This window comes from Osmerus mordax, chromosome 7 (genome assembly GCF_038355195.1).
Source record: "Osmerus mordax isolate fOsmMor3 chromosome 7, fOsmMor3.pri, whole genome shotgun sequence".
Classification (NCBI taxonomy): domain Eukaryota; kingdom Metazoa; phylum Chordata; class Actinopteri; order Osmeriformes; family Osmeridae; genus Osmerus; species Osmerus mordax.
The window spans coordinates 3,657,251-3,671,289 of record NC_090056.1 but is presented as its reverse complement, the minus strand read 5'-3'; the positions used below and the strand labels follow the sequence as shown (position 1 = coordinate 3,671,289).

The 14,039-nt window shown below is 42.6% G+C and overlaps 1 protein-coding gene across 2 annotated transcripts; it reads left to right on the top strand.

Annotated features, from left to right (window-relative positions):
- The first annotated feature begins 3,068 nt into the window (after nt 1-3,068).
- On the top strand, nt 3,069-14,035 carry mapk14a (mitogen-activated protein kinase 14a). Of its 2 annotated transcripts, none has more exons than XM_067240444.1 (12): nt 3,069-3,923; nt 5,922-6,051; nt 6,284-6,342; nt 8,694-8,805; nt 9,003-9,032; nt 9,424-9,471; nt 9,552-9,666; nt 9,797-9,868; nt 11,164-11,243; nt 12,008-12,086; nt 12,230-12,403; nt 12,538-14,035. In XM_067240444.1, exons 1-12 carry the CDS (start codon nt 3,805-3,807, stop codon nt 12,600-12,602), a joined length of 1,083 nt encoding a protein of 360 aa, XP_067096545.1. In that variant the 5' UTR covers nt 3,069-3,804; the 3' UTR covers nt 12,603-14,035. The 2 variants fall into 2 exon arrangements, with proteins under 2 accessions (XP_067096545.1, XP_067096544.1); XM_067240443.1 differs by lacking the exon at nt 11,164-11,243 and adding an exon at nt 10,626-10,705 and having other exon boundaries at nt 3,070-3,923.
- Nucleotides 14,036-14,039: the final 4 nt, after the last annotated feature.

Genomic DNA, 14,039 nt, shown 5'->3' with positions numbered 1-14,039 from the left:
CAAGTTCAAGTCTTTTAATGTCAGATGCACAGACCAACAAAGGGTCAGACTGTGCACTGAAATTCTTAGGACAAGACAACGCAAAGCAACCTGGCATAACATGAAATATAAGTACTCAGAACAAGTGTACACCTATGACAAGCTAACGTATAATAAACCTCCTAAATAAATACAAAATAAACACTAAACCTATTCCCCCAGGACCATGATGCCATATAAAACAACATATAACAGTAATTGGTGCCAGTGCAAACGTATGTAGCCTACAGTGACAGGACAGTATGTACAGTGACAGGACAGTATGTACAGTGACAGGACATATGTACAGTGATTGGAGGTAGCAGTTATGAAGTGATAGGTTCTCGTGCCAATATATTGTGATGCCAATTTGTTGAGCGGTCATCTTCCTTGTATAGACCTAGAAAAGTGAAATACACAGCCAAGGTGTCAGAAATAAAGGTTCATCGGCTGTCCTTCACATTCACACACTGTTGTCTTTATACTTAACAGATCATCTATGATGTCCCAAAGGCCCAACTCCTTCTCAGGTCACCTTCTGGCAGCAACCATGCAGCTGGATTTCACTGTGCAACCAGGCCTACCCAAGCTGCTGCTGCTGGGCTCAGGGTTGATTGTAATGGCACACTGGGACTTGCAGATGACCTGAAATACATATTTTTCTTTCTGCTGTGTAAGATGTAGGCCTACTGCTTTTAACTTGAGTGGAACGCTATTAAACACTGCCATGGTCAGCAAACACTAGCCATTGCTCTACTTCAGAAGGGATACTGTTCACTGCTGTATGAGTCAATAGGACATCACCTGAATGATTTGTAGTGATCGGGAGGTTATGCCTGTTCTGATGATGGTATAAACCATGTTAGATTGTTGGCTCTATGTGCATTGTTTGGGTCTCCTCTCTGTGTTCTGTTTCTGTGTCTTTGGTTCTGTTGCAGGATGGCAGGCAGGTAGAGGAGCTGTGATTGCTGCAGGGGCACACCTGTGACCTGTGCCTTGGTCCTTAATAAGCTGTGCCCTAACAAGCTGGGTCTCCATTACTAGCAGGAACATCATCACTGTTTGCTTTTTAGTTTGTAATGATTCTCTACACACTATACACTTGCACTGATCCCACACCCATTCCATACACTTCTAATTTACCAACCATTTCTTTGTAAGCACTTTTTATTAAATAAATACATTGTTATCCTTATTACCGTGGCTTGTCACTTCCTGAAGTTCTTATCCAATCTTCCTATGAATCAAGTTATGACAGCATTAAACAAGCCCTGGTTGGCTACACACCTCATGTCGGGCTTATACACGTGTGTATTGGCACTGTATTGGATATTCAATTCTTCTGCCTCTCTCCATCTCCCTGGTCCTCCCCCAGCACCAGCAGCTCCCTGTCCCCCTGGTCCTCCCCCAGCACCAAGGGTGGGCCCAGAGGCCAACACCTGTGACATAACCCTGAGACTGCCCATACACACAACCCATGTACAGTTCAAACAGTACATGGAGTCTAGGATAATACAGTCACCCACCTTTGGGCAGGCATAATGTCACAGCCACAAACGTGAGCCCGTTTTTGGTTTTGCCCTGCCCTACTGTGTCCGTGTCTGCCATTGTCTTCACCTGTGTCTCATTCAGTGGTTTCAGTTCTTGTTTGTATTATCATGTCCACCTGTGTCTTGTTTGGTTCAGTGTATTTTAGGTTCCTGTTTTGTGTCCAGTCTTTGTCTTGTCCTTACCCTTGTTAACGTGAGTACCCTGTCCAGTGCCGGTCCTTCCTATAGGCGACATAGGCAGCCGCCTAGGGCAGCATGAAGAGGGGGTGCTGTTGATAAATCTTGCCTAGGGCACCATATGTACTAGGACCGCTACTGACCCTGTCTGTTTCCCAATTAAAAGAATAAACCCTTTGTTTGAGGCAATGTCTGGCTACTCTCCTGCGTTTGGGTCCTACGCCACCACACACTGTAACACATAAGGCATATTTGAATTAATTAAAGACATCAAATTAAATTGTATAACCTTACTTTTAGAGTGTTTGATTTGAAAAGGGTTTCTAAGTAGCATTGGCTTCTGAGTGTAGGTGGCAACCTACAGATATTACCGTTGGACAAAAATGTCTATTATAATTCTTTAAACTTCTCTGTAATCAATGCATCTGCAGTCGTATCCCTGAATGGAAGTTCAGTTCAAATCTAGTATTTTTCACCCGTTACCAAGACACTGTAGCCTGATGATGGTACATTGTGTTAGTTTGGAGTATGTTATTAGGCTGAATGTAGGGGAAAGTGTATTAAATGAGAAGGAAATGTATCAAAAGATTATGGTGTGATTTCCCAGATAATGAAAATTGTGTTACCCATATAGATGGTGTCACTAAAGGGTCAACGACCTGAGCGTCAGGTCACCTCATAAAAGTAGAGGGCGCATTGCGTAATTTGTTATGGAAAATCATCCCTAGTGAGCGGGCGCTATGAAGATAAATGAAAGTTGAAAAATTATCACAATTATTTTATTAGTAGACTAACACTGCATTGCGAGAGCAGGTTTCTGCTCTTTCGTGTTTTTCTGCTGACATTGACATTGAGAACTTAGGTTGGACATCTTTGAACAGTGCTAGTTCATGACTATACCATATCAAGCTTGATTGTCTATTCACCTACCATTTAGTTAGCTGATGATTAGCAGTGTACAATATTTTGTGTTAATTGGGTTCATAGGAAGATTAGATTTGATGTTCCTGCTGGTAATGGAGAGATGCAGCACTGGCGGCGCCGACAGCCGGCTGCAGCCGGCTGCCTTGAAGTTGAGAATGCCTTTGGCTGCTTCAAGTCAGCCGGGCTGCAGGCGGCTGCAGGCGACGCCGGCGCTGCATGAAGTCGAACGCACCTATTTATTTGTGAAACACGAAATACATTAGTGAATCGCGTTACATTTTTTTGTGAATAATGAAATACATTTGTGAATCGCGTTACATTTGTTTGTGAATCAAGAAGTACATTCGTGAATCGCGTTACATTTGTTTATGAATTATGAAACATCCAATATCTCATTGCATATGGATGTAACAAACAAACGAGCATAGCTTTCTGCTCATGAACTGGTAGCCTACGCCTATGATCATCATTGGTTAATCATTTTTAGACTCACTGCTTTCAGCGAACACGGGCCCGTAGACTACATTGTGAATCTGTTGTTTTTGCAAAAATCTGATATGTATTTTAATTCCCCTTCGAGAGTTGGAACCGATCTCGCGACATGTGAGTATCAATTCGTTTTGGTGCTCATGGACTGCCGGCTGTTGATCGGATATTTAGAGCATATTCGGATATTTAATTCACAACAAGGAGGAATAGCATGCGTGAAATATTCTAGCTGCACGACAGCTTTGATAAAACACGACTGCCGATTTCAGTTTCTGGTTAAACTTTTTTTGTATTTGAACCTCTTTACACGTTACAGAATTTATCTACTGCCGCTCCGAACTATTTTCGAACACCGGTAAGCAAAACATGTTGACCTAATGTGAACCACTGGTAGCGAAATACCAGAAGCTGCACGCAAGGAGCGCTTATTGACTCGACTTTTTCCAGAACTGCTAAAATATAAACTGGTTGCACTTTGCTGGTAAAGGATCCTCGATTCAGGGATAAGTTCTAATTTGTATTTGAAGTTTTACGATTTTCTCTAGACTGGGGGGCACATTTACTTAAATTACAGGAATCTAGGCAACCACCCTTGACTAAGAAAAAGCAGAAGTCACAACTTGGTTTCAGTGAGAGTTCTGCAGGAATGTCGCAAAGAGAAAGACCCAAGTTCTATAGACAGGAGGTCAACAAGGCGACTTGGGAGGTTCCTGAACGGTACCAGAGCCTGTCCCCAGTCGGTTCTGGGGCCTACGGATCGGTTTGGTAAGTAGCCCAGTCTGCGTACATAAACTATAGGCACCGACCGCATTCATTTAGGTGAGAGGCCTGCATCGATGCTAAGGTTAGCTCTACGGACCTATATGAGTAGTACTAGCCTGCTAGCCACCTCGACGAGGGCCACGAACTTGCAGCATAAGCGATTGCAGGTAACACTTAGGCTAAATTGATTGATGAATGATTAGTTACTTAAACTTGCAAAGTACTGGAACTATGCATGGGACGTTTAATCGGAAAACGTGAATCTAATTCTTGACAGTTATAGTTTTGTAGACTGGCAGCTTTGCCTAAGTAAATTGGAAAATGCGCCCGTCTGCAAACTGCGTTTACTGGTTAGCTAGTTGCATTGATGGTGAAAGGAGATATGAATATTACACTGTAGATATAATAGGCCTACTTTCGAAACGCATTGATTAACTAGCATTCCTCCAGCTACTACAGGATTTATAAACGGTTGTACATTGATCATGATGTGCCTTTTAAATTACTCATGTCTAGGTTTGAAAGGTTGCAGAGATTTCGTAATTTTACTTCAAGATTGCAGTGTTCCGTTTCGCAAAATTCCCACAGGAGGAAGTCATTCCAGCTTATGCATTAGTCCAGGAATAACTGGTCGAACTTTTTTGATGTAGCGTTGACTTGCTCACTTTTTGCTTTGCAAAAGCCATACTGAGGAGGAAGTAATACTTTTAACAGTCCAGAAAAAGAAGTTCTGATTATCTTCTGTTGTCATAACATGGGTGTACATTTTGTGCTTGGCTGAAATCATACAGGTTACTGTATGCTTACTTCTTGCATGTTTACTGCATTACACATAAAAAAAAACTATCTTTTGTTGTTTTGTTCCTGTCAGAATCACTTAATAACCGTTACATCAAAAATAGTTTTGACTTCTTTAGAGAAACGAAAGTGAAGCCTCAAACTGCAGTCTTGACAGTTCATGTTGTGACATGACAATCTGACATGTCCGAATGGCTGGATTCGGCAGTGTTGTTTTTCTCACCAGATGTTTGTTTTGCAGCCCAAAGCAGACAGCTGCACTGTTGCTAAGCAGTAGGATAATCTGTTGCAGGTTAGATTACAATTGGGTCAAATGTGTACTGAATGAAAGACCGGTTGACGCATGTATAACGACTATTAGTACAGTATATATTTAGCTCAAATGGCCCATTATGATATCTTTCCAACACTAACTTCAATTGTAGTGGAATTTAAGAACATTTAATCTCAAAGTTGTTTTATTATCGCACAGATAACATTGATTGCTCTCTTTTATTTACTCTAACCAAGACACAGAATTTGGAGTCCTTACAACATTTCTTGTGCTCACTATTGCTTCTGTGTGCACTCCTGTAATGACTTTGGCAGGCATCTATCCATCCTGACAGCGGTTAGCTCAGACACAAGGAGAGGAAGCGAGAGAGAGAGACAGTTCTCAGTCTGTCACCAGTAGATCTGCAGGTCCTACGTATGTTTGCTGAAAGAAGAAATTTTCTGCTGATGTTCCTATTTTTCCTTCAATTCAGAACTTAATATGGTTTCAACTGCGCACTCAGCCCTTTTGTGAGACTTTTTAAAGTAATTCATGACAGACAAAAATAGTTTAATCTGGAATAGTGCAGTGCCTGTTGCCGGCAAACATTTTAGTATGTGTTTCTTGCAAACCGCTCAACTTCACACGCAACACTGCATGTCCTTGGGTCCAGAGCATGAAATACACCTTCCGAATTTTAACTTCATACATTGCACGGTTCTGGAGATAACTGAGCCACAGACACACAAAACACACACACACTACTGCATTTATAGTAAGATGACTTGACTAAGTTACTGCTTATGACATATTGATGCATGGAAATTATTCCCATTCACATGCCAAGATTGATATTGTTCATTGTTATAGGGGTAATGTTAGCCAAGCCATCATTATATTGCAGCTGGAGACAAAGCTATAACATGCCGATTGTTCTGTGTCTGTGGCAGCTCGTCGTACGATGACAAGACGGGTATGAAGATAGCGGTGAAGAAACTTTCTCGGCCTTTCCAGTCCATCATCCACGCCAAGAGAACTTACAGAGAGTTACGACTGCTGAAGCACATGAAACATGAGAACGTGAGTTCCTTTCTCACACACACGAGCACCACATCCGTTTAGATACGCACATTTAATCAATCTTCCTATTTTAAAAAGCCTCAGGAAGTAACAAAATATTCAACTGTACCAGCGATGCACTGTTTCACCTAGGGCATAGGGCATGACAGCTCATGCTTAAACCAAGCAGTAGCTGCTAACCCGCGCTAGTCTGTGCATTATTTACTTGTCCAGCGACTTGTCTTTGTCATAGGTGATCGGGCTTCTTGATGTCTTTACACCTGCCACAAGTCTGGAGGAGTTCAATGACGTGTGAGTAAACTCGATTGACATAATCCACTACAGCAGGGGTGGGGAACCTTTTTTCTGCCAAGGGCCATTTGGATATTTATAAAATCATTGGGGGGCCGTACAGAATTATCAACTTAAAAATGTGCCTGCTATATTTGGTCAAACATTTAATTAACTCACCCCTAATGTGATGGCTGGAACTGCTTCTCTTTGGTGAGGTTTGTGATGTTAGCTGGCACGGATGCAGCCTGCTTTGACTAGGGGTGCATCGAACATTTCTTGGGGGGTATCATGATTATGGAAAGGGATCGTATAATTTGTTATATTGCTACCATTTTTGAGACTGCTTATCGATCTGAGTGTTAATCAGGCGCGGAGCCATACGTTGTAAACATTCAGGGCTTAGCCCAAACCAACAACGTATTCTGGGTTTGATTTGCTAGAAAGGAATTCCACACTTAATGCGAGCGCGCAGAGTGCCCGAGCGAAATTTTTTGGTACATTGGTACGCAATGCTGCGCGCCTCCACGGTCCTCTTCCACATATTAAAATAGTGCTGCTGCCAACAAATAATGCACCTAATAATATGGTTCCTGCAGTGCCATGGCGGACCAAATTATTTTGCGGGCCGGACATTCCCCACCCCTGCACTACAGTAACGGCAGTAGCTGCTTATTGTTCAGGGTTGCCATGCCATGCTAGGCTAGGAAAGCCCCTGGAGGCAGGCCTGCAGATTGAACACTGGCATTTTCTTTCACATAATGAATCACTGCGTTAGGGGACAGTTTGTCACTGGGGCTAGTTGAAGAATCTTCCTTTGGTGAGTGTCCTTTGATAGGTACTATTAGTTCTGCACCAGGCTAAGTCTGTTTTGAGTTTTGAAACAACCCCCCCCCTCCCCACTTGAGCTCTCAAATTGCCCCACTGCCCCCAGATGAACACTGTAGAGAGTGGAGGTCATGCGTGGTCACACAGACCCAGAGGGAGAGAATCCGGAATCCTGATCTAGTGCCGTTCAAATGCTCCACCTGCCCTCTTGCTCTCAATAAAACAATCAACAGAGCAGCTGTTTTCACTTCCTCCATCTCTGTGAGCGTGCCAGCTTAGAAACGGATCTCAGCTCTGTCCAGGAAAACCACATGATATTAGTATAGTGATGCCCCCTCTTTCCATCAGCAATGATAGCATGACACACAAGGGGGAGTCCATAGCTCCACCTCTCATCCTGTTTATATAGGAAGAGGAGGGAGAAGGACAAGGAAAGGGATTGTGAGTATCCGTGGATCAAGACTGATGAGGGACCCCTATTTATACATTTTATTTATTTTTCTTCTTTCAACCCTGCCCAGTGTTTCGTGTATGTGTATTCGGTATCAGTCGTTCTGACCAGAGACGGCAAGTACAAGCCCAAGCTTAACCGGACGCTATTTTAAGCAGTCGCTTTTTAAGCATTCACTTTACTGCGTGAAAAAAAAAAAAAAAAAGTAGATGAGCCTTTGTCTAGTCATGAGATAGGCGCTACCTCTGACTTGATAACCACTTGCCCTACTGCCCCCCCTCTCCCCCTTTCCTTCTGAAGTACATGACAACCGTAGAGGCTTCATAAACTTCCATGTGATTTGATTTGTATTGTCCACTGATGCAGCTCCATTAAGACCACTTATCGTTGCACATGTGGGTTTAGGTCTAATGAAATTCCATTTGTGCAGTGCTAGGCCCACTGAAAGCCTAGGGTGCTTGGACCATAGGAGCAGCGTACCTGAGCTGACTCTCAACCATGTAATATGGGACAGCAATGACCTGGATAGGCAATGGTGGGCAAGACAAGAATTATTTTGTATTTATTTATTTTTTACCTAATTTGTTTCTTCCCACCAATGTTTTATATACCTCACCAATGTTCACATTCTGAATGTCTGAAACTGTGACAGTGATGAGTCATCTTCTGTGCTAGTATGCACCTTCACTGAAGATGGCCTCAAGAATGCCCAGACACCCACCAGCTTTGTAGCTGTTTTTTGTGAGCTTTTTGCACACGCACATGTATTTGTGTTCCCAAATGTGGAACTCGTTGTGCTTTGGGACAGCTGATGTGGTTGGAATCTAAAAGATGATGGTGGCTGCAGAAATGTTCTGGCACAACTACCATATCCCATTCCCAAGGCCTTTTCTTGGCACTGTATCTTTTCATAATCGTGGTCAAGGTGGCATGACACAACAGAAATCCTATCACTTATCATATTATCTGACATAAGGACCTAGAGGATGCATTTTCAAGTTTTTGTGTGTTTCCAATGCCTTGTTGGTGTGTTTTGAAGTGAGGTCATAACCTCAGTCTCTTTCAAATGGTCTCTCTACTATGTGTTTTTCAGCTACCTGGTGACTCACCTGATGGGCGCGGACCTTAACAACATTGTCAAGTGTCAGAAATTGACAGATGACCATGTCCAGTTCCTAATATACCAAATTCTCCGGGGACTTAAGGTGGCACATCTTGACATGATGCACAACACAATTACAGAACCTGCAGTTCAGTTACAGGGAACTGTTGAACTGGTCTCATATATACATTTCTGATCAAATCAATGATTTTATCTAAATCTAATAATCTTTTCTGTCCTTTTTTTCTCTCTATATGTCTGTCCCTCTCTCCCCCCTCCCCCCCCGCCCCTCCCTCTCAGTACATCCACTCGGCAGACATCATTCACAGAGTAAGTCCCTTGTTTGATGTGGCTGTGATTCAGTCAGGACAGACAGCAGTCATCCATTCTGCTCTGTAGTACACACAGTGCGTCCTTGTGTTGGTTTAACGGCGCTTCAACCTTGCCTGGCCAGGGCTCGCCCTGTGCAAACACAATAAAAAGGAAAGGGAAGGAAAATTATAAACAGTGACTTTATATCTCACACTGACTCACACTGTGTAGCTTTTTTACCCAAAGCCTAAATCAAAGCGCATATTTATCTTGAACCAGTCAGCGCTGGTGTCTTGTAAAATCACATTAGCAGAATTCTGACTAAATACGTTGATGTTTGAATAGAGATGTGACCATTAGGAGATTAATTAAGAGTCTGTTGTTTTTTTCAATTTTGTTCACTATCCAGGACCTGAAACCAAGTAATCTGGCTGTGAACGAAGACTGTGAACTCAAGGTTAGTCACACACCTTATTAGCGGGCTGGATGGTTCACCTGTCAGCATCACCTGATGATGTCTCTCCGTAACCTGGGCAGATCCTGGACTTCGGGCTGGCGCGCCACACGGATGACGAGATGACGGGCTACGTGGCAACGCGCTGGTACCGCGCTCCTGAGATCATGCTCAACTGGATGCACTACAACATGACAGGTGAAGACCACAACGGCTGCTCACAAACTCTCCCCTTCAGCTTACTTTGGAGTTCAAGTTTTCTGTCATGCACTGAAATAGCTTCTGTTTAAGTTCTGATACTCATGTTGTTGTCCTACTTATTCTTCAGTTGACATCTGGTCTGTGGGGTGCATAATGGCGGAACTCCTTACTGGACGAACTCTGTTTCCTGGCACTGACCGTATCCTTTCATCGCTGTCGTGATTAGTCATGATATGAGTCCTCGACTTGACCTAAATAATTGAAGGTGTTCATTTACATGGGTGGTTGGTGACTCATGGCGCCAGAGCACACCAGTTGATAGCCGTGCCGGCTTTTGTTGTGCTTTCGGCTTCTTTTGCAGGTTGAGTAGCAGAAAATGGTTGTCCGTGTTTGACTGCGTTTGTGCGCTCTGAGCCATGTCTTTGCTTGTGTATTTTTCCTTACTTCTGTCTCGTCCTTGGTCCTAACTTTTTGTGCCACTAATCCTTCTTATACTCCTTTCTTACCCTCTAGCATGTTTTTTAATGAAGCTGTAGAGTCTTCTCTAGTTTGTCTGCATTGAGTGATAGTTCTTGTTCTTGTCACGCACCGTTTCCAGACTTTTCTACATGCCACAGCTGCTTATAATTTCTTTACACTAAGGAAGTCCTTTGTTGCAGCACGTCGGCGGCAGTCTTCCCTTGCTACACACCTATACGTCTGTTTATGGACATGTTTAAATCTCTGTTCCTGCTGAATGTGTGCTGGATCCCGTTTGCTGTTTGTCTTCATGCCTGCCTGCCATTGTTGTCACACCAACCACTTTTTAAGGAAGGGCCAATTCCGGCCTGGTTTTCCATTAGCAAACTGTCTCAGGGTCCATGTTTCTCATCTAAGCACAAACGGCACTTGGCAGTTATCTGACTGCAAAATCCACGTCTGCGTCCAGTTCCTGTTCCTTTACCGTGGTCTGGTAGACATTGATCAATTGAAGCTTATCATGCTGCTCGTCGGAACCCCAGGGCCTGAACTCTTGATGAAAATTTCTTCAGAGTCTGTGAGTTCATAGTTCACATATGCACTACCAAGTCCTGTGTTCTAGATTTGCAACCCAAAGAAAAGACTGGTTTGGTATGCTCTCAGTATGCATGTACTCTCTGCCTGCATATGCAAAATCTAGTTACTGATTTAGTCCCCTATTGATTGACATTTCCTAGACGTTCATGTGTTACGTGCTGAGATTACTTATTAACTTCTTACTGACCTTTTCTTCCTCACTAACTGAAGTTTCCCTTCCTTCCTCACACACCAACCCTTCCAAGCCTTAATTGCCTGTTTCTGCCTGCTGCCTAACTCTCCTCTCATCCCTTGCCCTCTTACGCTTCCCTCACTCTTACCTCACACTTCAAACATTGGGCTGCTCTCGTAGAGGTCAAGGTGCTGGCCACCACACTGGTTCCAGCTGCTACCATCTCTACCTTACCGCTGTATCCCCCTTGACACGCACCTCCGTAGATATAAACCAGCTTCAGCAGATAATGCGGCTGACAGGAACGCCCCCGGTGTCTCTAATAAGCAGGATGCCCAGCCACGAGGTGAGCAGGACCCACACCACAAACCCTTCTGTAGTCCAGAACAGGACCGGGCTCTCGGAACAAAAGTTCGACCTAGCCTAGAGCCAAGAATGTCAAGATGTATTTATTTTCTTATTGAACTTTTTATAAATCCAGGAGTTGGCAATGATCTTGGCTGTTAGGCTTAGCCGCCTCGTGAACAACATTGATGGCAAGTCTCCTTAATCCAGTGTCCTTTAGTTGACCAAAAGGAACACGATGTTCGCTGACAACCAGCCGAGAAATGTTATGTCTCGCCTACAAATTCAAATGAAACCTGCCTGCTGCATGTGAGTGACAGTGGCAACCTTTACCGGCTCCTAACATTTTGCTTGCTAAAGCAGTGCAGAGCATCAATATGCCTCGCACAACACACTAACTTTCAGGAGTTTACGCCTACATTTTTAGTAACTCGATCATTACTACACCTAAAAATAAGATGAGAACTTTTTTCCCCCCTCTCCTACTTTCTCTGGCTATGTGCACATTTACTGAATTTGCTGCCCAAATCTTTCCACTGCACTGTTAATTTGATGCACTCGTGTTTTTTATTCAAGTGACAGTGCTTAAGTGGCTGAGTAAGTATTCTCGTATTCACATGCTCCCTGAATGAACTTCAGTTGTTTCCTTGTGTCTAATAATAAAAACACTCATGTAGGCTGGATGAGTAAATCATGTTAATATTAGGTGGGTAGCAGGGTGTCTTTGGCAGTAACTGAGTTTAATAAAAACATATCTCTCCACAGGCTAGGAATTACATCAACTCTTTACCACAAATGCCCAAGAGGAATTTTGCTGATGTGTTTATAGGAGCCAATCCACAAGGTAGGACAGACGTGCAATAAGCCAGAGAAAGACAGATCCCTATATGGGCGAAAGATTTTAGAGTTGCGGCAGTGGTCATAATCATTCTCAGTAACAGTGGCCTGATGTATCTTCTTGGGCCTATAATGTTGCTCTGGCTGTAGCGGTGGACCTGTTGGAGAAGATGCTGGTTCTGGACACTGATAAGCGCATCACAGCAGCCGAAGCTCTGGCTCATCCCTACTTCGCTCAGTACCATGACCCGGACGATGAACCGGAGGCCGAACCATATGACCAGAGTTTCGAGAGTCGCGAGCTTGAGATTGAGGAATGGAAACGTAGGTGCTACAGAGATTTGGAGATGACAAAGCCCTAAACACGTTTAGTAGTTGTTGAACATCGTGTTCTGTAGATATTTTATGTACTGTGCCATTATCACATTTATCTCCCATTTCCATATGTCTTTTTACAGGGTTAACTTATGAGGAACTGGTCAGTTTTGAGGCTCCATTGTTTGGGGACGACATGGAATCATGAGAGCTGCTGAATACACAGAGCACCCCCCCTCTCCCACAACTCTGTAACAGCTGAAGGGATCTGCATAAGTATCACATGACCCTTTGGGTAAACTATATCATTCGAGTGCCTACCATAGTCAATATTTTTTATCTGGCAAGCTTGCATTTTTCTCCCACTATTTTGATGTAGTAGTTCCAAAATGATTTTTAAGGTAAAGAAAAGACTTCTCGAAGATTGTCACTATCAACAAATCCTGATTATTTGTATGAATGGTATGTTTTGAATGTCACTGAAGCATGTGAAAACCAACCACTATCCTTGGTTCATTGCTGGAAAAGGTCACGCTTCTGTTTTTGTCTGTTTTAGGTAGTTTTTTATTCTACAGAGATTTTTATGCGAGTTCTGACTTGTCACTGTGACACACAAAAAAAGATGCTGAAACGTCCTGGGGGGAAATATATAGCTGTGCTATTATGCCTATGAATTTAGGATTGAATAGCGATGGAGTAATGCTTTGTCATTCACTGTCTGTCACTCACACTGCCAATCTGTCAATCATAGCCTGGTGTCATAGGTTGTCACAAAATGGCCCATAGGATATTAGGATATTTAATGATATTTAGGGATATCTTCAAGGCTTTTAACACTGTGAAAACTTAACCAAATTATAGGGCATTTTTAATCAGTGAGAATGAGTAAGGGTATACACAACCCATCCTTCATGAAATTGTTTTGGTCTGCTGCTTGACCGTAAGATGTAGTGTTTATGGTTAGGGTTGGAAACCAGACATTATTCATTACACTCAACCAACGTGGTGTAATCTGGTAGATATTTTCTTATTTGTTCATTTTTTAGCTTCCAGTTTCTATCTCATCTCACGTGCTTCATCAGAGATGTTTTAGGAAATTGCTCTTGCAAGGGCTTTAGTCTAAATAGATGGGTGATAGTCCAATGACTAACCAGTTATTATTTAAAATTAGATGTAGATGTCTGACCCATGATGGTATGTGACTTTAGGTGCCAATTAACCTGGCACTGAAATAGGGAAAAAGTTTATTTGTGGGTTCAACTTACAAAATGGAATCAAATGTATGTAAATATCTGTTCCATAGTTTATTTTAGAATCTTTTACGACTGTGGTTTATTATTCCATTAAGCAATCACTTTATCAGCATGTACATCTTATGTGTTTGTTTGCGTGTGTCTGTGTGAGAGTGAGTTGTGTGTTTACAGGAATTTGAAATATTATGCTAAAAAAATGCTCATAAAAATATTACAGAAATGACTAAAAGAATGAGGGAATTAGATGTATTTATACTTTGTTGAGGTATTTATAATCTGAAGGTATGGTATTGTTTCTTTCATCCCCATATCTGAATACTACAGTCCAGCAGTGTAACTAATATCATTACGCCTTTGTTTATAAAGAAATAAAGACAGTTATTTTTAAGTAA